Source organism: Martes martes, assembly GCF_963455335.1.
Source record: "Martes martes genome assembly, chromosome: 14".
NCBI lineage: Eukaryota > Metazoa > Chordata > Mammalia > Carnivora > Mustelidae > Martes > Martes martes.
In genome coordinates this window covers 39920648-39948585 of record NC_137902.1, presented here as the reverse complement: position 1 = coordinate 39948585, position 27938 = coordinate 39920648, and the positions used below count along the sequence as shown (strand labels likewise).

Sequence of the window (27938 nt, the reverse complement as noted above, 5' to 3'; positions counted from 1 at the left end):
TTGCGATTCCCTCTAAATGCCATGAGTTTGTCAAAATGAGATAAAACTCTTTGAATTATCACAAATATTCCACAGAATTACTATATCTGTAGGATACAGCAGGGAAAGGTGGGAGAGACAAAGTGACAACTGTTTGAAAATATAAGCAAGACATTTCTCATTAAACATCTTCCAAAAAATTGAAAAAAGGGTCCTTAATAATTAAATAAACGTCATAACACAGTAGCTAAAGATGCCACCACCCACTGTGAGTTATGGCATAAGTACCACAAAACTTCCTTCTTTTATTATCTTTTCAGGCATTTTCTTTCCCCAAGAAAATGGCTAGATTTTCAAGGTCAGTTAAAAACACCATATCCATTTTTTGGAGCCCTAACAGCCTCAAATACAATGCAATGCAATGACAATAAAAATGCAATGTCATGTTTATAGTTACTCAACAAATAAGTGTTAATCAACTCACATATCAAGTTTCTCTGTGTTAGAAAAAAGGGATCACAAAACATGAGAAAAAGAAAAATCTTAGATTCCTATGAAATGAGATTTCAATTGACCATTAAAAGAAGATCCAGAAGACTGAAAATGTCTGTATCTGATTTGATTGTTTGGTTGAAATACCAGCCACATATTTTTCTGCATGGTTGCTGGGTTCGCATTTGATAATTCTAAATTATGTTGTCAATCAAAGAGAGTATTAACAAAGATAATACAGGGTCACGTGGCGAGAGGTGGGAAGCTAAAAGGCAATGTAAGGAAGAAGAATGACGGATGCGCTCCCTTCAGAAACTGATCATCTGATGACTGTGCTCTAAATGGAAACTTTAATTTTCAAAATTTTATGTCATATCAGTTACAACAAATCATTAGGAAAATAAAGACAATCTACTTGAATGATAGCAGAACAATTCTTGAATCAGTACTTTCAAGTTTTCTAAAGAAAAATTCTCTTTACTTCCATATTTTCTCCATCACTGAATGTCCCTATGCCAGAGCACCGTTATCTGGACAGGCCCATTGGCACAGAAAGCTCCCCCATGGAGAAAAAGAATCCTAGCTGATAAGGATAGAAAGGAAGTCAGGCATTAGATGCTGGGTTGGAGATCAGACAGACACTGACAGAATATTTGAGATATGAATATAAAAAACATATTTAACTGCAATCTAACACATTACCTGCAAGTCAACAGGTGTGCAGGGGTCGTGACAAAGATCTTCATGAACAAATATTAAAAGGAATGAGAAAAAGTATCAAATGTCACTTTGGTTTTTTAATCTAGCAGCTGGAATTCTGATCTTGAAAGTGTTACTAACAAGGTCTATGCAAAAGATTTAATGTATTTTCAATATCCTCATCACAAATAATAAACTGATATTAACAATAATAAATAATAAACTGTGTTTCTAAGTTGAGAGTATGATTTTTAAGATGCAAACAAACATCTTTTTGGTCTTTTGCATAACAACTTAAGTATTTAGAGATCTGGGATTCTTTATAATGGAAAAGAAACAAGAGGGTTGGGGGCGGTGGTTGGAGAGGGTGGTTGGGTTATGGACATTAGGGAGGGTGTGTGCTATGGTGAGTGCTGTGAAGTGTGTAAACCTGGCGATTCACAGACCTGTACCCCTAGGGCTAATAATACATTATATGTTAATAAAAAAAGAAAAAGAAAAAAGAAACAGTAGAGTTAATTAAGGGTCAGAGGAAAAACACACGTCTACTGCTTTTCCTCAAAAGTTAAATAAGAAACTTCAAGTTAAGGTCCTAGCAAACTGTAAAGCATCAAACAAAATTATGAAAAATCACATGTATACATGCGCTTGTGTGCATGAAACAACCTCAGAAGATGGACTCCCTGCGAACAAGTGAAGCATCTCTTCTCCAAAGCTCTACCCTCCAAACAAGGAAGCAAGGCACCAAGAGAGACATTTGGTTTACATGAAGATAGTTTTTCAGGTTATAATAAAAGAAGAAATGTAGGTAATCTATGATAAAGGTGAAATTGAATATGTACCCTTCAGTAGCCCAAAAGAAAATAAAAAGATAAAGAGAACCTATGAAAAATGTGCGTTTCAAGAGAAACATCAAATAAGGAATCCTGCTGGATTTTGCAACACAAAACATTAAGAAATGTCAACAGATGATGGAAGTGAAAAAAGGCATCAAAAACGTTTAATAAGGGTATCAAAAAGATAGTTACAACCATTTAGTTTGACTAGAAAAACAATCAAAATGGTTATTTTCATGCTGTTAAAAATCACTGTTTTGTTTCGTTTTGATCACAGCATTAACCCTACTTCATTACTTTAACTCAGTTTGTTCTTCATTTATCATTTAAAATTCGGGACAAAGTCACTTGGCTTTAACAGCAGCTAGTATAAGCAAGATTCCACCTCACCAAACTTCAGCTACCCAATTACAGACACTCCTGATTCACTACTATCGAAAGTTCCACTTACTCATAATCGTGAATAAAATGGGAGTTTGGAGGAAAGGGGTACTGGGTCAAACTCCAGAAACAATGGAGTTCAGGGGCTCACGTGTGTCTAACTCAGTGAGCCAAACATTCAGCAGCTTTTTCAGGCACACTGCTCTCATGGGGGTACACAAGGCTCACTCAAGAGCTCCAAAGACTTAGGAAAGAAAGAACTCATAACAAACTACCACTTCATCTCAAAAAAGTAACCTGCAAACCCACAGGAACAGCAAACGCTTATGGGCACTTCATACAGCACACAGTCCGGATGGTCAAAGCTGAAAATTCAAAAAGCATAATACAATCTCTCCATGCTACCCATCTGAGCACAAATAAACCTCCTTTTTAATCATGTGATAAAACTACAAATAAGTGAAGAAATCCAACTTTCAAAATATAGTCGTTAGGCTTACATAATGACCAAGGATTCAGAGAACACAAAGCAATTTAATTAAAAAACAATACAAATTAAGAAATTCTCATTATTGTAGAGGTTGTTCCTTTGTTCATTAAAAATATGTTGAAAACCATGTTAAATGCATGTACTTACCAATGATGAGTTATTACATTACTTTCCTAAAACTGTGGAAAGCTGCTAATGGCCCAAATCTGACTACTTAACCATTCTGGAAGCCCCCAGTGTATGGTCCCACTCATGCTAGCAGGCTTGTGGTGCCCAGTCTGTGCCCAGTTGTGTTTTGTTGGACAACAAACACGTCTCAAGGCGCTATGAACTGTTAGAATGATAAAGCCTACATTCACGTATTGTTTTGAAAACACAGAGCTCTAAATTAAATCAGTAACAGTAAGTTAATGCGTAAAAGCACACAGGAACATACACTTGAGAAATACAGGGATCAAAGGAAAAATACGTAAAGTGGAGAAATTTAAAACTAAGCAAACCAATAGGTACTGAAGTATTGTAGCGTTACCTTTTTGTGCGCATAGGAGCCAGTTTCGTGTAGAATTGCCACTCGGAATGGAGGCCACCACGTGTGAAATTCCTTCACCCACTGATGCATCACTGTCGTTGGACAGACAATTATAGTCGGACCCAATCCCTTGAACCTGCACCCAAAACGTCCAAGAAAACACAACCATGAATGACAGCATATGGATGAGTAACCACCAAAAAACAAAAAAGGAAATAAATAGAAAGGTAACAGCTTGAAAAAAAAAAAAGCCTAGCTGTGGAAACTTATTGATATCTTCTGTAAAGAAAAAGCTGTTGAAGTTAACACCCAGTAAATGAAATCCAGAGTAAAATAAAAGAAAATGAAGCAAAAATTACTTAACAAATTCCAAGTGAGGGAAGGTATTACATAGCTCTTCAAACCTAGGAGAATCTTAGAGGAGTTTCCACCCACACAATTTCAACCAACCTCCCAGCTGTGGGAGGTAAGCAGGACAGAAGTGCTCTGAAGGTTGGCAGGCCCAAGGTGACGTGGTTACCAGTGGACGCCGCAATGTCTACAGTCAGTCTTCGAACTGCCACGGCCTGCTTTCCTGACACCGTATGGCTCGCTTCTCCATGGTGTGTGTGTGTCAGGGGCGGGGGGAAGGGGGTGATCACAGTGACCACTTCCCCTGGAAAGCCCACACCAAGAGTGCAGCTGTGCTGTTCTTGTGGAAAGCAGCAGAGCACAACACAGCAAGAGTCTTAAGGGCAGTCTCCCACTGACCCAGCAGTCCCAAACACACACTGATGTACCGGGATACCCACTGCAGCATTATCTACACTGTGGAAAAATGGGCGCTACCTAAACATCCATGAAGACAAGAGTTGGATAAACCATTCCATTTCTTTAATTCAGCACAAGCTCGTCGTTAGGAGCACTGCCTGGGTCTGAATTCTAGCTCTGCCCACATTAACTGCATGATCTTGGGCACATTACTTAACCTCTCTGAACCTCAGCTTCCCATCCTAAAATGGGAATAATAATAGTACTGATCACACAGGATTAAATGAAGATTAATTCAGTTAATACCTATAAAGTGCTCAGAACAACAGTGCCATATAGCAAATAATATAAGGGCTTGTTAAATAAGATGGAATATCACAGAACCATTAAAATCACTTTTGAAGAATATTTAAAAACCTGGAGAAATGCTCCTTAGAAGTCTTAAAAAACAAAACTTTACAGAATCACTCCAACTCACTTTCACAGAGGGCTGGGAGATTGGTCGTGGTGGCCACTATCTCAACATCCCTCCCTCCCTCTCTCTCCCTCCTACCTAACAGAGCCACGACTTTGTGTAGGTGTCCCCTCTTCCGTCCCACACTTGTACTTGATGGGACTCTGCCCACTGCCTGGCTGCGGCGGTGAGATGGGAGAAGCAGGAACTCGGGTCATCCACAGCTGTCAGAGCACAGTACCCCTTCTCCCCACCGTGGCCTGGTACCACTCACTCTCCCACTTACGGCCTGGTAAGACCGGTTCCTTCAGTGTAGGGAAGGAAGGACTTCCACTGCAGGCTGGAGGAGAGTTTTCTCTCGAGGTCTCTCCATGAACAAGAAAACATCACCCAGTGGCTGCGGGGCAGTTAGGCTACAGTGCAAGGACATCTGATACTATAAGGGGAACTGACCTTGGGAGAAAACGGAAGTCTCTGGGTCCCTGATGACAGCACTGAGCTGCAGATCACGCTGTCGACTGCCTACCTCCTCTGGAGGTTCCTAAGTGTATCACACATTTGGGAATATCTGACTCAGTGTAAGGTTTTGCCTACTTGCAGCCAAAAGATCCTGATACACTGCATACCACAGGTAACTGACTGAAACTGCACCATCCTGCCCTCCTTCCCCCCATTACAGTGGAACACATGCCCTTCTTGTGTAACTAATCCCTCTGCCTGTGCCTAGGAGCCCACACCCCACTACATCCAGGCTCCCATTACTGGGGCCAATTCATCTTCAGTTCTGCTGGGAGTTGGGTCCCAGCTGGTGCATAAGATGAAAAATTAAGCAAAAGTCAGACTAACTACAGGAATCTGTTCAGTACTAGACTCACACTCAGCTCATGTTACAGGGGGCAACTGAGAGCCAAGAGTGACTGAGGACACTGAGGCCATGTGGCCTACCTTTCACTCATTCTGGGGCACAATCACTGCCACTCACCCCCTGCTCCACCTTTCTCTGCCCAACAGGGTTGCTGAATATCTGAAGCTAGATGCACACTGCACATACTTTCCCCATGCTACCTCATTAATTTCCATAGTAGCAATTACTCTCTCTACACACATGACACCAAATCCAGGTCCCCAGCCCAGATCTCTTTCTCAAACTCCAAAGCACCAAATGCTTGGATGTCTAATTGCTGGCTTTCCACTTAGATGTACCCACAGCATCACACATCACCCTCCCCAACCTTACCCTCTTCCCAGGTTTCCAAACCCAATGGAAAGCACTGTCACCCACTGTCCAGGGGCCCAAATTCGAAATCCATGCTTCCTCACTGATCTGTCCCTCTTGTTCTCTACCTACTCAACCTACACTGAGTTCATATCACGTCTACCTCCTCCAAAAGGCACCCTGTCTCTCCATCTACACTGTTGATACTCCAGGTCTGGCCCCTATCACATCTTACCTAGGTTACTGCACCTTTTAGCACAGACATTTCAAAAATGCAATATCTGAATGCCTCATCCCTTTGCTTGAAAGGCTTTAATGTTTGCCCACTGCTCTTGAATAATCTACACACCTTAAACTGGCCTATGAAACCAAAAGGACTGACCTCTGCTCACCTCTTCAGCCTCACCTGTCTCACTGCCCCCATCCCAACATCTGCTTCTGTGGTTCGGCACTCCACCTGCCAACACTGTCTTCAGTCCCTGCAAAGTGCATATTTCTCTCATGTCTTGGCATTCCCCTTGTCCCTTCTTACCCTTTATCCGAGCCGCCATCTACTTGAGCATTAGCCCCTAGCTTCTCTTACAGAGTCTTCCTTTTTCTCTCCAAATGGTTTAAGGATCCTTCCTTGGCATACCCACACTAGTTAGGACCCCATACTAACCCTACCATACACATATCACTTGTATTGTAATTGTGTGTTAGATCCTTTCTAAGCCCCAAGGGTAGGAGTAGCTTTTTCTTCAGATGCCTGGACCACAAGATGTAGTTCATTAATATTTATTCATGAACTTTATTAAATGAAGACATTTTCTTAAAGGTTGTTAGAAAATAATGTTCAAAGAGATTATTTCTGAGTTAGGGAATCATGGGTAATTTTTATTTTTTTGCTACAGCTTAGTAAATTCTGAGCTTAAAAAATTTTTTGTAAGTCAAGCAGAGTAAATCACACAGTGCTTGAAATATTAAGAATAATCTTCCGCACAACTCAAAAATACCTGAGGTTCTAATACAGAAACAAGCCATAACTGAAATGAGGCTACCTTTATATTCCAACGTGACACAAGCCTCCACCCACTTCTAAAGCCTCTCACCCTTCAACTACAGCTACTGCCCCAGCCCACTGCTCCATGTTAAGGGCTCAAGAAGTAAGGACTACAGCAGACTTTGACACTTCCCAAAGAATTCCCAAGGAGGCCCTGCTCCTAACTAAGGACAGGGCCCAGGCAGGCGCCCCCTCAAGCTCCCTGGGGATGGCATAACTCTGGTCTGGCCCCTTCCATGACAATATTTCTTTCTGAAAGGATTAAATGCACCAGCTTCTTTATACCCTCCACGGGGAACAAGAGTTATTATCAATACGCACTTAGCAGGGATTAGGAAACAACCAATCAAAACCTGTTTAAAATATTTACAAACAAAGTCACTTTCAAATAAGCATAAATATATATACATGCTTTATTCAGCTACATAGCATTTTTTTTCCTTTTTATTACATGCTTTCTGCAAACTGCTACACTGATGACTCACACTGTGTCATCTAGGGCCAACACTTTATCCTAGCTGAACACGTATCTGTCATTACGATGCCCTTTCACTGTGCCATTCTCCCCCTATTAGAAGACTATGGAGGTTTTCACACTGAGTGGAAATCTAGGAGCAGACCTAGATTGTTCCTGAACCACAGGAGGGGCAATCAAATCCATTAACAGTCACATCAACTGAACCACCCTTTTCCAACCCTCAAAACCAGTGAGATGAGGATAAGAAATGGCTAAATGTACTAGAGTGATTAGCATCAATTACCAAACTGGCTAAAATTCCTTTCATCTTTGGTTAGCATTGATTATCTAATGAGTTTAGGACAAGCCACTAGCTCCAACGGTCAAATACCTCAATCTACAGTATGGAAATCCTGCTATCCACAGGCTAGGACTTACCAGGAATTACAAAGTAAAATATTAACCTCTGAAAGTTCATTAATTTTTTCAAGCCACTTTATTTGTAACCAGGAATTTAAAGTCTTGGATATCATTTAGTAAATTATCAACTGAAGTTTGAAAGGTAAATAATTTATTTCATCATGAAATTCAGGGGACCTAGCATTATAATAAGAATGGCCAAGGGAAGAGAAGGCAGTATACACATGATGAACTGAGAGCACAAAAACCAGTATAGACTTTTACAGGTACATTGTAATATGCTTCTCTCTCTTTTAAAAACACACATGCAAAACACATTAAAAAACAAAACCAAAAAAACTTCTTTAAAGTGAAGTTTCTTTTTGGTATCCCAGAGACTTAAACCGTTTCAGTGATCATGGACCATAAAATTGCAACACAAGTTAGGACCCCCAAATCTAAAGCTCACAGGTGTTCAGAGAAATGTAAACAGCCAAAATGAGCCACGTCAGCCCACTGAGAACTTCATTTGACCATTCATCTATTTTTCTTTAGGACATAAACACAGACAAGAACTCCAAGTTCATCTAGTTGCAGAGGTGGACAGGTTATAAAATTGTGAGAAAACTGATTACAAAATGTGCTCTGGCACATGGAAGTGGAGGGGACCAAGCTCCCCCAGCACACCTCTATTCATAAAGAACCTGGTTGTTTGGCTGGTACATAACTGCATTCTGGGAAGCCACTTCTACCAGTACTATTTTAATAAAGACAATCTGGGCTATTGTCCAACATGCCACACTATTTCATTATGGAAAAGAGGATATGAGCATTGATGGTTAATTGATTACAGCTGCTGCTCATTATTAGCCCTGCCTTCACTCCTAGTAGGATTGCCACCACTCTGGAGAGCATGTTTTAATTTTTAGATCAAAACTACACTGCAGGGATGACTTGAGTTTTCATAGGCCCAGAGTAATAGAATCCGCACAAGTTTCATGATAATAGGAAGGGAAGGGAAGATAAGAGATGGGAAATAAGAAAATCCCAGAAATCATTTAAGGAAAGAAAGACAGTCCTAGAAACCATCTGGGGCAGCCTGGGGCATTCCAGTTATCCAAAAAGAAAACAAACAAACAAACAAAAAATACCCAGGTAGAGATGCAGAGCCAAGCCAATCAAAGAGCTTATGTAGAACAGAGAAAGCACTTTTTAAAATGCTAAACTAATGACACTCATAGGTAAGAAAACACTAAATGCTCATTTTCAGCTCTGACTTTTCCCTTGAGCTGGGCTGTTTTCACAGTTCCAAACAAAATATACAATAGAATTCTAATATTTCAAGGAAAACCTCTGCTTCAATACAACTTCCATGTAATAACAAAAAATATGGTATTTTAAAAGCTTCAAATGCTTTTTTCCCTTTCCTACATCATGTAAAATATTCCCAAAATAGTCTAGAACTTTAAATACTCATGAGAATTGTGATCTTTTAAATTAATGGAAAAGTAAGGAATTAAAACAGAGCACTATTAAAGATCAAAAAAAAATTCTTTAACTCAATAGTTTATGGTTTGCATTTGGCTCCATACTAAACATTTCTCTGGGGCTAAACCCATGTTACAGGACAGTCACTTTCTGCAGTTGCTGACTTCAGGCACATCACACTGTTAAAGATCTCCAAACCCTATTTAGTGAGTATCTGAGGTTGTTACAACATAACCACCTGGTAAATATACTGCTGTTATTCATTAGATAAACCTACTGGAATCCAAGGAGCTCTCAGATTATCTGGGTTCAAGATTAAATAACCTGTATAATTCACCTCATATTAGTTTTACCAATGCTGACTTACATAAAGCCGATTTACAGCTTCAGTATGGAAATAAATGCTCACTGTACTTCACGATAAAATACTTCAGTCCCAACATACTGAACTTACACAATCTAAATGCTATTCTTTCTGAATACCACAGCTTTAATAGTTCAACTAAATTCCTAAAGAGAACAAAGATCACAATCTAAACATAATTTTCCATCATTTTAGGCAATCATTTAGGCTCTGGCTTTAAGATTGATATAAAATTCTTGAAGACTGGAGAGGGAGAGAGAAGCATAGCGAGCAGACAATTTCATGTTACAAAAAAAAAAAAAAAAAAGCCACTACCACTATCTATAAATGCTATCACACATAATGATTATAAAAGAAATTCAGGAGAATGGCTTCTCCAGAGTTCCAACTTTCCCCAGGAAGAGACTTTGTACTTACTGTAATGCTTACCTGGTCTCCTGCCAGAACAAATATTTTAATGTAAAATTTAATAAATGGAACTAAAGGTATTATGCCCAATTTAAAATTCCATATTGTGTAAACTATCGATATTAACATAATTGAGTTTGTAAACAATCCATTTGTAGAAGCTAACCTTAGACACTGTATTGACCCAAAATATCTAGTGGGGCTCATCTGCAAAATGAAGCATCAGTGCCTGGAATTCATTAAAAGTGTTACATGTTTAATTTCTCCTGCCCTACAGCTCCATTGTCTCGTAAAAATTTTCCTTTGATGTCCCCCACTAAAAGAATTAAAGGAATATTGTAATTGAAATGTCATCAATAATTCACAAGACCCTCCTCCACAGCAATACATCTGATGAAATATTAATTGAGCTCCACAGACTGACAGTCTGCAGAGGAGCACTTGCCTGTAATTTGAACCACGAGTCCTGATCTTGCTGTAGCTCAGACCTGCCAAGAAGGCAATTATCTGGATGGTCTTGCCCAATCCCATTTCATCTCCCAGAATTCCTCCTGCCTGCTGGCAGTGCAATTCCCACAGCCACCTAACACCTGTCTGCTGGTACCTACAACAACAAACACCAACAAGAAAGAGAAAATGGCAAATGGTGGATAATACAGATCATAACAGAAAGTACTCATGAATTAATCATTTGGCTAGGTTCTAGTACCAGTCAGAGAAACATGCCGGATGTGTGTTTTACATGAGTATTATATTTATAAGGTCATACATTTTTGATTACCTAGGCATAAAATCACAAATTTTTCTTTATAGAACATGTTAACACATTTCTAATTAAACTGATAGATGGGGTAATTAAGGACTATTTCATTTCTTTTTCAACATTAGAAATAGCGTGGTAAACAAGCATAAATTTATTATCTTTTATTCAGTATCTTTCCCGGAAAAAAATCTCAAATATTTTTAGTTATATAAAGTTCCAACATTTTTTCTATGAAAAAGAAGCATTAAGTTTTTCTATCTCAGCAGCATCAAAAAGCAAAAGACAGAACGCAATTTACAGCCTATACTGTAGAAAAGTCACTTGACAATTATATTATCCTTTATAGGAAAAATTTAATTGAATTTTAAGGCCATAAACAAGTTTGAATAAAAGGGTTGCTCACAAAATTAGTATATGACAGATGATTCTCTCATATTATTAGCAGATGCAAAAAAGAACAGTTTAAAGACTCAACAATACAAAAAGCCTTTTTAATATTTTAAAGCAGAACTTGATTCAGGGGCTTTATCACAGATACAGAAAGATTAGAGCTATTAAAACTTTAAATAAGGAGTACAAGACAAAGAAAAATAGTATTTTCCCCTCTAAAAACAAAGTTGGTGTTTTCCTTTCTCCATCAATGGCATATTTAATCTATAATCAAAAAGTGAAGGTAAAAAAAGGAATAATGCAAGAAACATTTTGAGAATGAAGGCAAGACAATATCACAGAATGGTATGAAAATTATATGCCCAGTTTAAAAACAAATCTAAGGCAACAAATATTTAAAAGACCATGAAATCTAAAGATGTTTTTTCTTCCAAAGAAAATATCAAGGCTGATGAGCTTCCCATCTTAAACACAGGTGGTTTTGTTGTTGGTTTACTGGCCTGATATTTGCTCCAGTCTGTGTGGTATGTCAACCTAAAATCTCACTGTGAACTCTAGTCCTTGTTGAACTAGTTTTATTTCATCTCTTAATTATGTGTTATAATTAATTTCCCCCAGTAGTTTCCCCAGAATCAATTCCAAAAGTTTACCTCTAGCTGTTGCTATTACTATTATATAAGGAAAACTTTGAATAAGAATGTTGCTGCTCAGTGGTTTAAGTCTCTACCTTCCGCTCAGGTCATGATCTCAGGGTCCTGGGATCAAGCCCCACATCGGGCTCTCTGCTCAGCAGGTAGCCTGCTTCCTCCTCTCTCTCTGCCTGCTGCTCTGCCTACTTGTGATCTCTCTCTCTGTGCAAATAAATAAATAAAATCTTTAAAAAAAAAAAAGAATGTTGCTGCTTATTAAGTTTGCTATTATACACACTGACTATGCATCCTGAAGAAGAGGATTAAAAATCAAAACACAGTAAAGTCTAGTATGGATAAAAGATCATTAAATCGAGGAAGAAGTACAAGTTCTATTAACACATGGTACATAATCAGAGAATAATGGCTAACCAACTCCTTAAGAAGGCAACTGCTGGGGAAACAAATGGCCACATGGTTTGGATAGAGCCTCAAAACCACCCTACATAAAGATGAGCAACCCATTTTACAGTTAGGATATGAAAGCAGACAGAGGTTAAGTAACCTGCCAAAAGTCACACTGTTAGGAAAAAATGAGCAAGCCAGAACTGAAATCCAGAGCCTCTCCTTCCAAAGTGACTCTACTTTGGAGATAATCTTGACCAGCAGTTCTTGATGGGGAATTATTTTGCTCCCTGGGGGACATCACACAATCCCTGGAGTCATTTTTGGTCGTTCAAACTGGTAAAGTACAATTGTTATCTAGCAGGTAGAGTCTAGAGATGCTGTTCAAAGACTAGTCCTCACAACAAAATTATTATTCTGTCCAAAATTTCAGCTGTGCTGAGGGTGAGAACGCCTGATCTAGACTAAAAGCTGATTGTGAACCACTACACTAGACCAATCTCAGCTGTAGATAACGATATAGTGCAACAAACTGATGTATGATCAGAAGCACTAAATACTAGTTAATCAACCTCCTTTTACTGAAGTGGAGAACAACTATGGGATCAGCTCCTCCAGGCAGAGTAAGGACCAAAATCTCCCAGAGATCATTCTAGTGTTCCACCACTACAGCACACTGCTTCCCCAACATGGGTCCAATGCCTCTTTTTGTTTGAAGCCAATCAACTGAAGGCGGGGAAAATCCAGAGGAGCACTTGAGAAACCATGAAAGGAATAAAAAGTAGCAACCTGCACAGTATCCCAAAGGGAGCTTAGAAGGGCTTTAAGACGGCTGCATCCTATGTGACCCAGGAGAGGCAATAATAGTGTGATGGGTGTCTCCTCCTCTATAAATGTAATCTCCAAGGGCATATGATTGTATGTTTATAAAATGATTAACACTAAAGAAATGGTTTAAGGAAAATTATCTACTAAGTGGCCCTGTAAATCACATCACTACACAGAAATTCCCAATAACTGGGGCATTGTACAAAGATGGTAAAGAGCGGCTCTTTCTCTCTACAATGGCCCTCAAACTGCATCAGCACACTGGCTGGCAGGTGTGTGTCACTAGAGGAGGAGGCGTTAGGGGGCCTGGGTTCTGGTTTTAGCAGTGCCACTGACTGACTTAGGTTTTGCTGCATTAATTTCCTAATAAATACTGTAAACAATGAAATGCAGGTTACAGAACACAGTTTTCAGAAAATTTGGAAAGCATGTAAAAAATTACTCCTTGTAAAGATTTTTTTACAAGCTATTGTACAATAGTTAAAAAATGACGATACTCTGCTTCCCCCATGAGACTAAAGTACACAAAATAACCACAAATAATTGGTATATCTTGGCATTGTCATACTAACCCAAGATTGCATTTGCTAGTGTGGCTAAATGTAAGGTCAAAGATTGAAGTTTGTCATCTGATTGCTAAATTACACAGATGAATGCATTTGCTGGGCAAACTTTCAAAATAGAATTTTAAAAGTTAAACATGACCTTGCAGAAAATAGCACTTAAATGGATAATTGTACCTTCTGACTCCCTTGTGTACAACTATACTCTGTTAATTTAATTCCACAGAGTGCAATAAATACAGCAAAAAATATATCTATGGTTTAACATTAAACTGGCCTGGCTAAAACTTAATCATAAAAGAAAAATGGAAACTTATCAATCCTATTAATTTTTTTCATACCACGAAAGAAAAGGAACAGAAGTTTAATAACACTTATGAAATATTTAAAAACCCATTTTTGAGAAATAAACACAAAATAGTTTCCAGAAATGTGTAATTAAGACTAATTAAAACAAACTGACATGTATTTATATTTATGTTTATATAAATACAACTATATAAGCAATATATTTATATATATATACACCTCTATATAAACTACATATTTATACAACTATATAAATATAACTACACTAAAAGTTAATAGTCAATATGCTGAATCCTATATACTCTTAATAAGCAAAGTTTGGTTCTAATAACCGAAATTTCTTTAGCAGAAAATCTCACACTTATACAACAATGCACATTCAACTTGACTCTTGAGGATACATACCAACTTACTACATATGCGGAAGTATCCATCTTCGTTAAATCAATTTAATTTATAATGTGAATATTCCTTTTGCTAGTACAACACTGATACTATTTGGACTGCTCCTTAACAAGCAATCACTTTAGAGATGATAAAAAGAATTGTCAATAAATGTTGTTTACATACCCTTCCATAATTAATTTTCATTGGGAAGAAGCAGTAAACAAGGTAGCCACCTCTCTGGGCTACAAAGTGATTTGTCTGCAAAAATTACTAGAGCGATTCAGATTTGAGCTTCTACATAGGTCGGCTTCTGTCCCGTGATGGCAACCCCGCCAAGATACTTCACATTTTTAGGATTTCAGCTTTCCTGTATATTTAGCGGGATAAACTAACTACTCCCAACTCCTTTTGCCCACCCTCCCCTTACTGAGGTAAAAATTAAAACTGTAATATAAGCCCTCTGAGGGGAAATATAAAAAGCATGTTATTTTTAAATAGACATCTTGCACGAATTTAAGGGATGGCAGACAACCGAATCTATGAAGGAGAATAAGCATAATCGTCTCAAAGAAAGAAGTTAAACATCCTCCAGCCAATTACCAAGTGATGCTACTAAACGGAAAGTAGCTCTTTAATGGTTTAACTTCCTATATGCATGCATCAAGAAGCCTTCCTAAAGTATCTTGTTAAGTAAATCCCAGGAGTGATGAGACTGAAGCCGTGCCTCAGTATTTTCATTCATCACGGGGGACTGGCCCAGGCCACGCAGGCTAGCGGCATCTATCACACAGCTTCCGGTTATCTGGAACACTCAGCCACTTCACATATGAAATAGTCAGTTTCAAATAACAACTTAATACTGAAGGTGTTTGCCTTGATCTTCTCTTTTGACATTAGAACAAGATCTACATAAAATATTTAGATGCACATTTGGTCAGCTCAAAAGTATTATACCCTTAGGTACAATATAAAACACTCAAACTACTCTCAATAGTTTTTATTTCTACACGGAAGAAAAAAAAAACACCCCAATATTGATTTTAATATACAGCTCTTCTGAGTTAATTCATCTGACTTAAGAAATTAAGAGGTTTGGTCCCTTAGAATCACTAAGAACAAAAAAATAATTCAGTGTAGATGGCTTTTAAACGTGTTGCTTTAGCCGGCCGAGACAGGTCCACATAGACTCACCAGCTTCCAAACGTGCCCCATGCGCACTTCAGTCAATTTATTATCATCTACTTTTAATGAGCAGCACGTGGCTAAAATTTCATTTGACAGTATCTATATTTGCAATGAACTGCTGCAAGTACCTTAAGGGCCCATAGGTAACTACCGTGTCATATCTAAAATACCAATTTGTACACAATGGCTTGATGACAGATATAAAGGAAAGAACACAGGCACATACTTAAAAAGCTTTTTGAACAGAAAACCCGGCATTTTAAAATCATCAAACTCTGCATCGCTCTCCTCAGAATCGTCTTCCAGCTTCAGAGACTTCTCTTTGTCCCGCAGCCTCAGCTTATTCCATCTCCTACCATAAAAATAAAAATCATATTTCCATTACTTTGGTTACAAGACAGATTAAAATATAGTTCTAGATAATGCACAGGAAAAAGAAGGAAATTAGAATGGTCTCTTAGCTTTCTGCTACTGTCATTACCCGAAACACTGATAGTCAAAGAAAAAAAATTCTCTTTTCCTTCCTTCCTTCCTTTTCAACTCAATTCTTCTTTGAATTATTACATCTGCTTTAGAAATATTTCTGTAAGGTCCCATTTCATTATCAAAACTACTTGTGCCTCTTCTGACTTTACCCTGAGGGGAAATTTCTCTGCTACTTCCTAAGATATATGAATTTAATTCTAGAAAAGATTCAGTGAAAATTTCAATATAACTATCTCCAAAATGGCAATATAACAAAAAATAGATTTTATTTATCATTATTATTTCTGTGCTAAAGATATGATAGTCATAGCATAAAACAGCATAGTACCTTGAACATAAAGCAAATTTTGTATCAAAATTGCTATATATCAGATTAACATACTGTTTACTTAATGGAGGGCATCACCAATATCAAAGGACTGATAAGTAAACAACTTAGAAAAAAATGTGTTCACTAAATTAAATCTAAGTTATAAATTTAGTAATATGATGCTTTTCAGATATAAAATGAGAGTTTACATTTCAGAGAGGTGATGCCATGTATGTATACCAGAAGAAATGTCTAAAGATCTGAAAGTCTTAATAATGACACACTGAGGCTTTGGGAAGATATAGTCATTTAAACAGACTAATTCTGCATCCAAATAACTACATAATGGACACCGGTGTCATCAGTTAATATGTGTGTGTGTGTATGTGTGTGCTGTGTGTACAACTTACACACACACACACACAAACTCAAGAGCCTCACCTTCCATTTCCTTCCAAAATAAAAGGATGACCTTTCTCAGGATGCATGCAGCTCACAGTGTGAATTTCACAAAATGGTGGTAAGGGAATAAAGCAATACAGATAAATGCCCTCTAAGTAAAAATCTCACAGGAGGGGAATGAGAATAGCAACATGTATGAGAAGACATGTAACTGCCACTGATTACATAAAAGAACACTAAGAGAATGTGTGGGGGAAGGTAAAATGAGAAAATGGAAGGATAGTGTCATACATGCTGCCTGGTTAGACCAATGGTGTTTTCCAGTATCAATGACCACACCAGCACAGAGGCCAACTACAAGAGCAACAGGCAACCCCATCGGGGTAGTTGCCGGAGGACCTTAAAGCACGTCCTCCGATAGAGTCTTGCCTTGAGAATGTCAGCTCTTTACAGGAACAAAAGGAAGGGTTACCTGAGGTCTAACTGTAATCGATAAGAGAGAAGTCGCTGGTGATCTGCAGATGCTTCTCAGGCTACTAAGAGTCCCTATAAATAAGCACTGTTGGTAATTTCCAGAGAAGAACAGCTAATGTAAGAGACAGTACATAACCAAGCCTAAGAAAATAGCTGTCATATAACCATGAGATAGTCTTTTTGTATAAAATATTTAATGACCTTTCTGTGCTTAACTTCTAAAGGCAATCTCTTCCTCCCTTTTTTTTCCTTCCTTAAAAATTATCTCTGCAACTGATGAAATGAAGTACCTCTTGGTGGCTATAACTGTCTTTACTATTCTTCTGAGTTTCGTATTATCTCCAAATTGAGTTACATGCGATGGTACACAGCCGTGGTTCTCAACCAGGGGCAGTCTGGCCATCCTCCCCACCCCCAGGGTCATCTGACCATGTCTAGAGACATATTCGGTTGTTACAACAGCTGTGGGGAGGGAGATATGCTAGTAGCCTCCAGCAGGTGGAGGCCAGGGATGCTGCTAAACACCCTACAATGTACAAGCCAGGCCTCCACAACAAAATGTTATCTGTTCTCAGATGTCCATAGTGCCAAGGCTGAAAAACCCTGGTGTGTAAGTAGACCCGCTCCTGAAACTTAGAAACCAAAATGATGTACATAAATTTTCCTGGTGTATATATCTGGATTCTTGCTACCTTCTATCTGATTTAGTAAGCAAGCAATTTCACATAATAAGATATTCCTTAGTATCCAAACTCCTTACCATCAGAACTCAAAACCAAACATCTGCAAAACAAAAGATACTTGTATTTAGCAATTTTATGACTAATACAAAACTCAGAAGAATCACAAAAACTACCATTATCCACTTAAAAATACTCCATTTTGCAATTATGCAAAGATGATTTTACAGGAAGAAAAAGAAAAACACCAGAAGATACTGGTGTTAGAAGTTTAGCATAAAGTCAGTAAATATTTTGCATAAAGAGTATCACATATTAAACTCCATTGATAGATGATAGCTATTTCTTCAGACTCAGCCAGTAAGTCTTTGTGGCTGTTCAATTTCCCACTGCATCACTCTGAGTCAACAGGGTTTCAGCTTCCTCCTTCTTCTCCCTTCTAAAATCTTTAGGCATCATGTCACCACAGAACACAGCACCTAGGAAACCACATAAGCCACTGCAGAAATGATTGCATTCCAGTGCTTTCCGCTTCTTAAAGATGAGAAGAAGCCGAACATTTATTCAGTCTGGCTAAAGGATGACTAAAGGTGGTAGGGAAAAATCATTATTGCCTACAAGCATCTGTACCACTGTGAAGACAAATCGCCCCAGTAGAATCATATACACATATTAGAGACAGAAAATACCAGGGTTATAAAACCACATGCATATGCGGCTCGGGCTAAGACATCCTTCTGTTATATAAAGCAGTAATTCCTCGTGTGGCTTGTAGCCAAAACAGACCTCTGACCACCTAAACAACGTCCACCAAGGCAGTGCAGCACTGAGTGCCGACGGACAATTAGGACGCCATGGCAGACCAGGGAGGTGGAGGAGCGCCAGATTCACCTGAACTGAGAGAAACATATGCCCTTCCCATCCAAGATGCCATCAAGGGTCTTAAAGTTGCTCTCTTTTGTATGCTTAACCGCTTGTCCTGCAGCCTGGCGGGCTGAGCAATCTGTCTGGCCAGCAGGTGTGCAGAGATCTCTGCGCTATGGACAAACTGGGTCTGCCACATGGCATCGGCACAAGCCAAAGCCCGCAAAGACGGTACCCGGACGGTCTAGAATCAAGTCCTGACTGCTTCTTACAGTTCTTTAACCCTCAGCAAGTCACTCAGCCTCTATGGCACCTACCTTTCCTCACGTGTGAGGGGGGGAGAACAATGGCATGTACTTCCCCAGATTTAGGGAGGATTAAATGAGGTGTCACATGAAAGCACTTAGCATGAGCCTAGACTATAAGTACTCAACGAATAAACACACTGTTCTGCATAATCACATCTGTTCACTGAAATCCTCACCCAAGCTCACACATGACCCTCAGAGGCTGGTACTGTTACTCTGTTCCCGAGAAGAGAAGGAAGCGGAGGCAGTATGCATACAATACAATCTGCCCGCGATAAACCAATGCACCATAAGCCTTGACAGAACGACCTGAACACGTACATTTGAGCAAAAACCAATCTTGTGAATCAAATGGATGCTCAGAAAATTGTTATGAATAATGTGATCACTGATCACTGTGAGTAAACACACCTTCCCATCAGAAGGTCCCTGCTGGAACACCTCCATTTTAAAAAATTCTGTAGTAGGTGTGTAAACAGGGAGCTGTCATGAAGTATGGCTGCCTTCAAACTGACAGCAACAAAAAAACAGATACAGAAAGACTTAAAATTGGTTGGGGGTGGGTGAAGATTAAGATCTGGACCCCAGTGATTGAAAATCATAAAAATCAGATACGGTCCCAAAATGTCTAAATTCTGTTATTTCAACAAATAAGCCAGATAATGGATTTTAAAAGTGGAAGGGGACAGTCAATATTTACATTTTGGAAAAGAAAGAACAACTTCATATTTTCTGTGCTCTCACTTAAAGACCTCCACACATGTCATCATCACAGCTGCAGCCACATAAAAGCAAGTGGGCCCGGTGTTCCCTGGCAGCGTCTCTAACTTCACATGCCTGCCATCATCAGCCCGCTAGCGACTCCACTGGCAGCCACTTAGAAAAGAACCCAGCAATAAACATAAACTTACAATTCCAATCAGATGCAGGCAGAGAAACTGCTCCCGGCTCGGCTACATTCATGCAAGAATGAGAACCTGGCCCAGGCTATGGGGCCTGGGGCTGAGACCACAATAATGATCTGTTAGAAGCAACTCAGACCTAGGGCCGGGCCGCCGGCAACAATGCTTAGCATAACCAGTTGAACCATACCAGGAACAACACTTCCTCCAGGTGCCACACCACCTTATCAATGAAACCTTAAGAATACACCTGGCAGCTAGCTGCCACCATTTCAACTTATTTTCGAAGGAAAATTTCCAGAATGCCAAGGATGTTCAAAATACCTAAGTGGGAAAACACAGCTAGCTGTCATTATGCCACTGCCTCGTGGTTTCCTCCTTCCTGTGCCATCTGTATTCTTGTACTGTCCCCAGCCTCCCTCCCGCAAACACACACATCCACACCCCCCACGGGGTCTTCAGAGCTCTGCTCAGGCAGTCCCTTCAGAGGAGGAACCTTTCTCTGACCAGCCCGAGTAAGGTGACCTGTCCTCCAGGTTCTTCTCAACCCCTCGGCACCACGGACACACCTAGTGTTTCTACTAGAGCACTCACCAAGTGTTCAGCATCATTTGAAAACCATATCTATCTCCTCCATTAGACCAGGAGCCACATGAGCCCAGAGACTGTTTTGGTCATTTTCATACCTCCAGAGACCAGTACAATGGTTCACCTTAACACAGATACTCAGTGAATGCTGCATGAATCAATGAATGAGGTTCAGAACTGGGGTGGAGATAAGGAAGATAAGGAAGATACCAGGGACAGGAGCATGGCTTGAGAATGGTGGAAGTAGGTCATTTAAAAATGGGTTCAAGAATGCTCCTGTTCTGTCTCATTTACAGCCTACCTCCTGCTGCATTCCTCCTCTTTCCACACGTATGTTAAGGTACTACTCTAAGATTAATCCACTGGACAAACATGGTTAAGGTCCACAAAAAAGAATAAGACATAGCAAGGGCAAAATCAGATAAATTCTCAATTTTATAAAAAAAAAAAAAAGAACAAGAGAAGAAGCTCATTATATTGAGTAATAAAAATTTTTTAAGTTATTTTCAAGTCCTGAGTTCTGTTTTTTAGGTTTTCGAGCAGATTTACTTTGCAACAACACTGTTTCTACACTCTAGTCCTTGGGAAGAATCAGGAACCCTGAGCTGGGGTCCAAGCTTCCCTAGGATGGGTGTGAAAGGGAGGGCAAAAGATTCAACTTCTTCTTTTTTTTTAGATTTTATTTATTTATTCAACAGACAGAGATTACAAGTAGGCAGAGAGGCAGGCAGAGAGAAGGAGGGAAGCAGGCTCCCCGCTGAGCAGAGAGCTGGATGTGGGGCTCGATCCCAGGACCCTGAGATCATTACCTGAGCCAAGGGCAGAGGCTTCAACCCACTGAGCCACCCAGACGCCCCTCAACTTTTTTTAATGAAAGAATTCATCTTCTGACAGAGGGGGAAAAAAGTTTAACTAGCCCTAAACTACAGTGACATTACTAGAAAAGAAATAATGCTTTTGATGGTCCCACCTTCATGTTTTTCTTTAATCCACACATGTAATTGTCACAGCTGCAACCAAATAAAATGAAGTATGTTAGTCACTGGGGAGATTTTCTAACTCTGATAGTTTCTCAGACTTCGGTGGCAGCCACTGGAGGAGAACCCAGTAAAAAAAACTCAGATTTCAGAGTCCCACTAAGAAGTGAAAACTAGATGTGGGTCGAGAGCTAAATTTCAGGTCTATAACTGGCAAGGGGCGATCTAAACTTTAGAAATATCATTCAGGGTCGCCTGGGTGGCTCAGTGGGTTAAAGCCTCTGCCTTCGGCTTGGGTCATGATCCCAGGGTCCTGGGATAGAGCCCCGAGTTGGGGTCACTGCTCAGCAGGGAGCCTGCTTCCCTTCCTCTCCCTCTCTGCCTGCCTCTCTGCCTGCTTGTGATTTCTGTCAAATAAATAAATAAAATCTTAAAAAAAAAAAAAAAAAGAAAAGAAAGAAGTATCATTCAACATCATTGCATTTGTCTCCTCAGCCAAGAAAGGAGCCAAATAAGAGGTTCTCACAGCACTACATGATAATATATGTACTACACCCTTTGGAAACTACTTATTTTTTTACACTGCATACATGCCAGACCCCATCTCACAATTAATTATTGGCAGGAGATTATACAAAAAGGTAAAACTGAAACATTTTAGTTAATTATAGGTTAAATAGGAATAAAAAATAACGACTGTGAAAACACCTACTGCAATCTTGGGCAGGCAGGAGTCAGATGTAGCCCCCAAGTCTAGAAGGCCCTTGTGCTAGTCCACCTATGCCATCAGCCAAGAATAAGATTATCACAGACCACTTGGGAAACGATGTCCTGCTCATCTAGGTCAGCAAGGAGTATGGAAATCAAGACTTACAAGACACAACAGAATAATCCAGAACACTGACCTGAGAACAGAGAACACCGTGAGGAACCCAAGTGTAAGCCTGACTTACACACACTTAGAACCGACCAGCAGGCTAAGAAACTTGAAGAGTGCCCCCTGGGCAGAGGTCTAGTGCCCCCTAGTGCACTCAAAGGAGAAATATTTTTTTTTTATTTCTCCCCAAACTATGGATAATGTGCTCCTATTTGTACAGATATTTTATCACAAAGTGGACCTTATCGTGTTAATAAAAAAATGTGAAAGAGGTAAGAAAAGCCTGACATTAACAAAACTTAAGTATTATAATAGCTAATGATCTGGCTATGCATACTAATACTAACTGTAAACTGCCTTTTACTTTGGAAAGAGGACACCTTTTCGTATATATCAATATATATGGGCTCTTCATGATTCTCACAGACCCTGTTACTGGCTTGAAGAAATCCTTGTAGCAAATGTTTTAGCTAGTGGGCATGCAAATAAGAATAGCTAGTGCTTACTGAGTGCCTGACATATGCCCAATAGCTTAGATATACTATCTTTTACAATCCTCACACCACCCCTGAACAAAGTACTGTTACGATCCCCATTTTGCAGATGAAGAGATGTAGAAAATCTCACGGCTACTAGGTAAGACTCTGGCATTTGATTCCACAGCCTGTAATTTCTAACCCCTATGTGACATACCACCTTCTAAGTAACATTTGCTGGCTCTGGACCAGCTGTGTTTTGGGAAATTACACATACAAACATCCATACCATATATATGTGTGTGTGTGTGTGTGTGTGTGTGTGTGTGTGTGTGTGTGTGTGTGTATTTTTAATTTAGAGTCAGAAAACAAATACTAAGTCATAACAAGAATAGTTACCAATGTTCACTGTGTGCTGGGCACTGTTTTAAGCAATTTACCAGTATTAATTCATTTAATCCTTACAAAGCCTATGAAGCAGATACTATTTTTAATCTCTTTTTCACAGTTGAAGTAGGCAGGGAAAGGGTGAAGTAGCCTGGCCAAGATCACCAACATGAAGATTCAAACCCAGATAATTGGCCCCCAGAGTCTGTACTCCTGTTACATATCTTGCCTCTCAAAAATATTTTTTCAAACTACCTCAAACCACTTTTCTTATAGTGTGAGCTAAAGAATCAATACTCGCCTCTTTAAGCACTATACAAGGAAAACAACTGTACAAGAGCAAACCAATTTCTAAAGCTTCAATTCAAATTTGTCTCAAAAGATGTCCTTCCCTACCTCAGTACTGCACAGAGCGAGTCAAAACTCATTCTTCACGGCACACCTGCCAACTCTGTCAAGTAACACTAAAGTCAGCTTAGCGATTCCTTTCACTACAAATAACCTGGGCTGAACAAACTCACAGGATACATTTAATAAACAGACAAAACAGTGTCTATACCAACTCACAAAAGGGGCAAAATACACCGAACAATAAGAACTGTCAATTATCAGTAGCTTCAGGTCATACAGTAATAAAATGAACGTGCCCGTTCCAAAGCTCCAAGGAAGTCATATATTGAGCTGCTTGAAACTCAAGAGTGACCTAACTGCTCTGCCTCCATCTTCACATTGGAAAGGCCACCAGGCTCAGAGTTTGGATCTGCACTGTGAGGAAAAAGTCACACACCGTATAGTTAAATCATTCTCAGTATGGGGTGAAATTTCAATCTCGGGCTCATTCTCCACTATTGCAATATCCAAGAAAGAAATTCTACAACAGAAGCACAATGAGCACAATTTGATTTTTGAAAATATATTCAAGGCACCAAGCTGGGTATTTAATATTGTTTGCTTTTCTGTAGTGCGGTAGGTTTTCTATTTCAGACAGCTAAGAATCCCTTACAGATTAGTCTAATTTGCTAAATTGAGATACTCAGTGTTTTACTTTTCTTATCTGCCTTTTTATGGTCTATCTGGGTGGACTTAATTGGCACATGTGAGCAGATGAAATACCCTCAGTTAGGAGTCCAGATCTCACAGAGTAAATTAAGACTGATGCACACAATTAGGCGCTGGAGCTGGGAATGAGAGGTGTGTGCAGAACACGAAGCAGAATTAGTCTTCATTTGTGTCTCAGCTTCGTCATTTAAAAGAAGCCAAGATTCTCTCTGAGAAAACTCTGTAAGGGAGTAACTTTTTCTTCTCTCTTTAAAATACAGACTCCTGGGGCAGGGGGGAGAGGGACATGGGTTTATTTCCTGAGAAATTAACTCCCAGAAACTGATGATAAGAACAACCTTCAAATCATTAGGTTTCTTGATCAAATTAGGTTTAGGTGTCTTGATCAAATTTAGATTAAACTTCTAATAAATTCAGATTTTAGAGAACAAATGATTTTTTTTTTTAAAGTTACAAGCTCTACAATGCAATTTGGCCTTCCTTCCCGTATGTGCTAAATCATCATCCAAGGCAAACAAAGATCCAATTAAAGAATAAATGAGACAATCGCAGTGCAAAGGGAGCCAGCTCTGGGCAAAGAGAAGGCAGCTCTGGGAGGACAGTAAGATGGAGACACGCAGCTAGCAGAGTGGTTCTAGGAGGCATGGCCTCCTAGGAACGGGACCCACAAAAAATGTGGAGGTGGTCCCCATCAAGTGATGGCAGAACCCTGCTGCTGAAGCAATGCTCTTCTCAGTCCACTGTACTGACCAAGCCGATAATCACTCCCGCCTGCCCCAATCCCCTTCAGACCCCCTCCCCTTCCCCCAGCCTTCTCTATCTATGCTCTCTTGGGCAAATTATGTGAGCTTTCTGGGCTCAGGTTCCTAGTTCCTCGGGGTTGTGAGGATTAAACCAACGAGCCCACTTGACATGAAGCACTGCCAAGTACTATGCATTCAGTGATGCTAGCTATAGTTGTTCTCAGAGAACCTCCTTCCATCCCCCACATGCCACCCTTGCTCAGGCCATCAAAGCCTCCAAATTTCCAAACCCAAGAGACTTTTTTCAACATTTATCCCACTTGGCTTGAACCCAGTAAGCATCTGAAAACGCTGACAGCCTTTCTCTTCTCAGTCTCTTTTTCTTTTTCTCTTCATGTATATACAGCCAAACCCTCCAAACCAGGATCCAACTCACCCCTGGCCACAGGGGCCCAGTGCTCAAGAGGAAGGACAACGGAGATACTGTTTACTCAGATGATTAAGCCTTGCAGTGTGAAGACACTGTGTAAGATTTACATAATGAATGAAGCCATTCAAAGTTAGTCACATAAGATAAAGTAAAATTTAAAAAAGGGGGGCTAAAAAGAAAAATCTTTAAGGTTTAAAGACATTTTATTAAATGGATTAGAATCCAGTTACACCAACGGGTATCATGACTACAGACGCAGGTTATACAAGATATGACACAAATGCTATCCCCATCGACACCATATCTGTCAAGTCTTCTAGACTCCCTACAATCTCCCCAAGTCCCCATCCAAGTGGCTAAGGTTTTTGGTTGTTTCCATCACAGGGAGGTGAAGGCAGCTATGTACTGATTCTTGGCGCCACCTTGTGGTCACATCTAGATATAGCACATTCCACCCAATCCCACAAACGGAAGGAAAATGACATTTACACAACTCTGTCCTGGCTTCAAATCCCAGCTCTATCTCTTAACAGTGAGATCACAGGCAAGTTGATCAACTTGAACAGGACATGATCAAATGTTTGAACCACTTACTATAACTTTAATAACTGAAAGATATGTATGCACAGGATCAAAGCCTGGAATGAAATGTAGACAAATAACACGAAAAACAGAGATGTAAGTAGTTATTTCATCTTAATGTTATCGTAAGTTCACTATTTAAAAAAAACAAGGAGGAATCATCAGAAGTGCAAGTTGGGGAGCGTGGAAAGCCTTTAAACCATTCACAGGGAGCAACTCAAATTGGTTTCAGGCTGTGATCTCTGCAGCTTGGTCCCGGGGACCTGATAACTGAGAAGACTTGGGCACCACCTACTCAAGAGTCTGGGAAATCTACTGCCACTCACCGAGGTGGCAGTGGAATGCAGGAGGGGGCAGATTTATTCCAGCAGCAATACCAAACTGACTCTGGGCTAGAGTAGGGAAAAAAAGCATTTCATTTTCAAACCCCAACATCCTTACCCACAGTTCTTTCCAACAGCCTCAAGGGCTTCCTCAGTGGGAACACAGTAAGGGCCTGTAATGATGAGGAATGCCACCAACCTCACCTCAGAACCAGCGGGAGCTCAGTCAACGTACCCACGTAGTGCCCAGCTCCTCCCACCCCTGACCTGCAGCCTCAGACGCTCCAGGCTGAGTCTGGAAGATGCTTTCCACGTGATTCTGAAGCATATGCTCTGATAGGAAGGAAATGATCTATTACGTACAGCAAGTAGCTGAATGAACTAACCTCAAAGTTCCCCTTCAAGCCCTCCCTTATATAAACAAACTTGTGCAGGGTATATATAAAGGATTTTAGAGAAACAAATGCAAACTGAATCTGCCAAAAGCCACAACCTCAAAAAGGAAAACAGTATATAAAATCTATTTATACACAACATGTACTTCCCAAACTTGACAGTGCATCAAACCACCTAGAAAAGCTTTTAAATATTACTGCTTGGTAGCCCCACGCTAGCCTTCTTGAATTAGCACCTCCAACGGCAGGGCTCCCAGGTGATTCTGCAGATTCAGGCCGGGAACTCCTACTTTAGTCTACACTCACTGCCAAGGAAATACAGCCCATCAGGTCAGCAACTTAAATAATAACGTCTGGCAAACAGAAACAGAAAGAAGAGCTTCAGGGTATGGGTTTAAGTCAAAGGCTAAACACTAGCCCTACTTGTGCCAGCAGGAGACAACGCGTATTTGGAAATGCATCCTCTCACTCAGGATGGAACCTGACCTACAGCCCAAGCCTGACCCAAGCAGTGCTGCCAGAGAAGGAGGCCAGAGTTGGTGGCATTTTTTGTTTGTGCTGTATCTCAAGGATGGCAAACAGCTGGCATGAAGGCTGCTGCTTCCCCCAGGCCCCCATGCCCATGGCAGAGACCACTAATGGACTTCACCACTCTTTCCTGAAGAGTCCAAACAGGGTCTCAGATCCACCCCCTCCGCCAAGAGACTGCCACTACCCAAGATGGGAATTGTTCGGTAAGGCGAGGGCCTGTGCCTGGCCTGCAGCGGATGGCTTAGAAGCCAGGCATCTCTGCACACCACGGCAACCATCCCACCAATCCAAATGAGAAATAATGTGCCTCCAAAGCAAAGCAAGTATTTTCCCTCTTGTAACCTGCACCCTAAGGTCTATTTCAAAATATCTGAACTACTCAATAGACAAGGCCCTGTGCCGGAATGAATCTCCTCCCCAAAGTCTTCCCTGTCTGAATTCATTATTCCCTTCACACTGGGCCTACTGGTGCCTGTGTCCCCTAATAAAAGATCACAAATTCCTTGTTGGAAACCCTAGTCCTGGTCCTAGAGCACACATACGCATTCATGCAGCGAGAACAAGGAGGAAGCAATGAGAGTTACCTCCTATCTCATCTGGAAATCAATCAGGAACACTGAGGTAACAAGGACTGCTGATCTTTGATCACCTTGAGGGGAAAGGTGCACAGATGTCTGGTCTTCTAGGCCACCCTGACCTGT

General features: G+C 40.1%; 1 protein-coding gene across 1 annotated transcript in view; it reads right to left on the bottom strand.

Annotated features, from left to right (window-relative positions):
- Window positions 1-27938, bottom strand: part of ERCC6 (ERCC excision repair 6, chromatin remodeling factor) — a 77266-nt gene that overhangs the window by 33966 nt on the left and 15362 nt on the right. Inside the window, exons 6-8 of the mRNA XM_080822439.1 lie at window positions 15670-15795; window positions 10430-10588; window positions 3407-3542 (exon numbers count right to left, since the gene is read on the bottom strand). Coding sequence (XP_080678565.1) covers window positions 3407-3542; window positions 10430-10588; window positions 15670-15795 — 421 coding nt within the window. The remainder of the gene's footprint in view (window positions 1-3406; window positions 3543-10429; window positions 10589-15669; window positions 15796-27938) is intronic.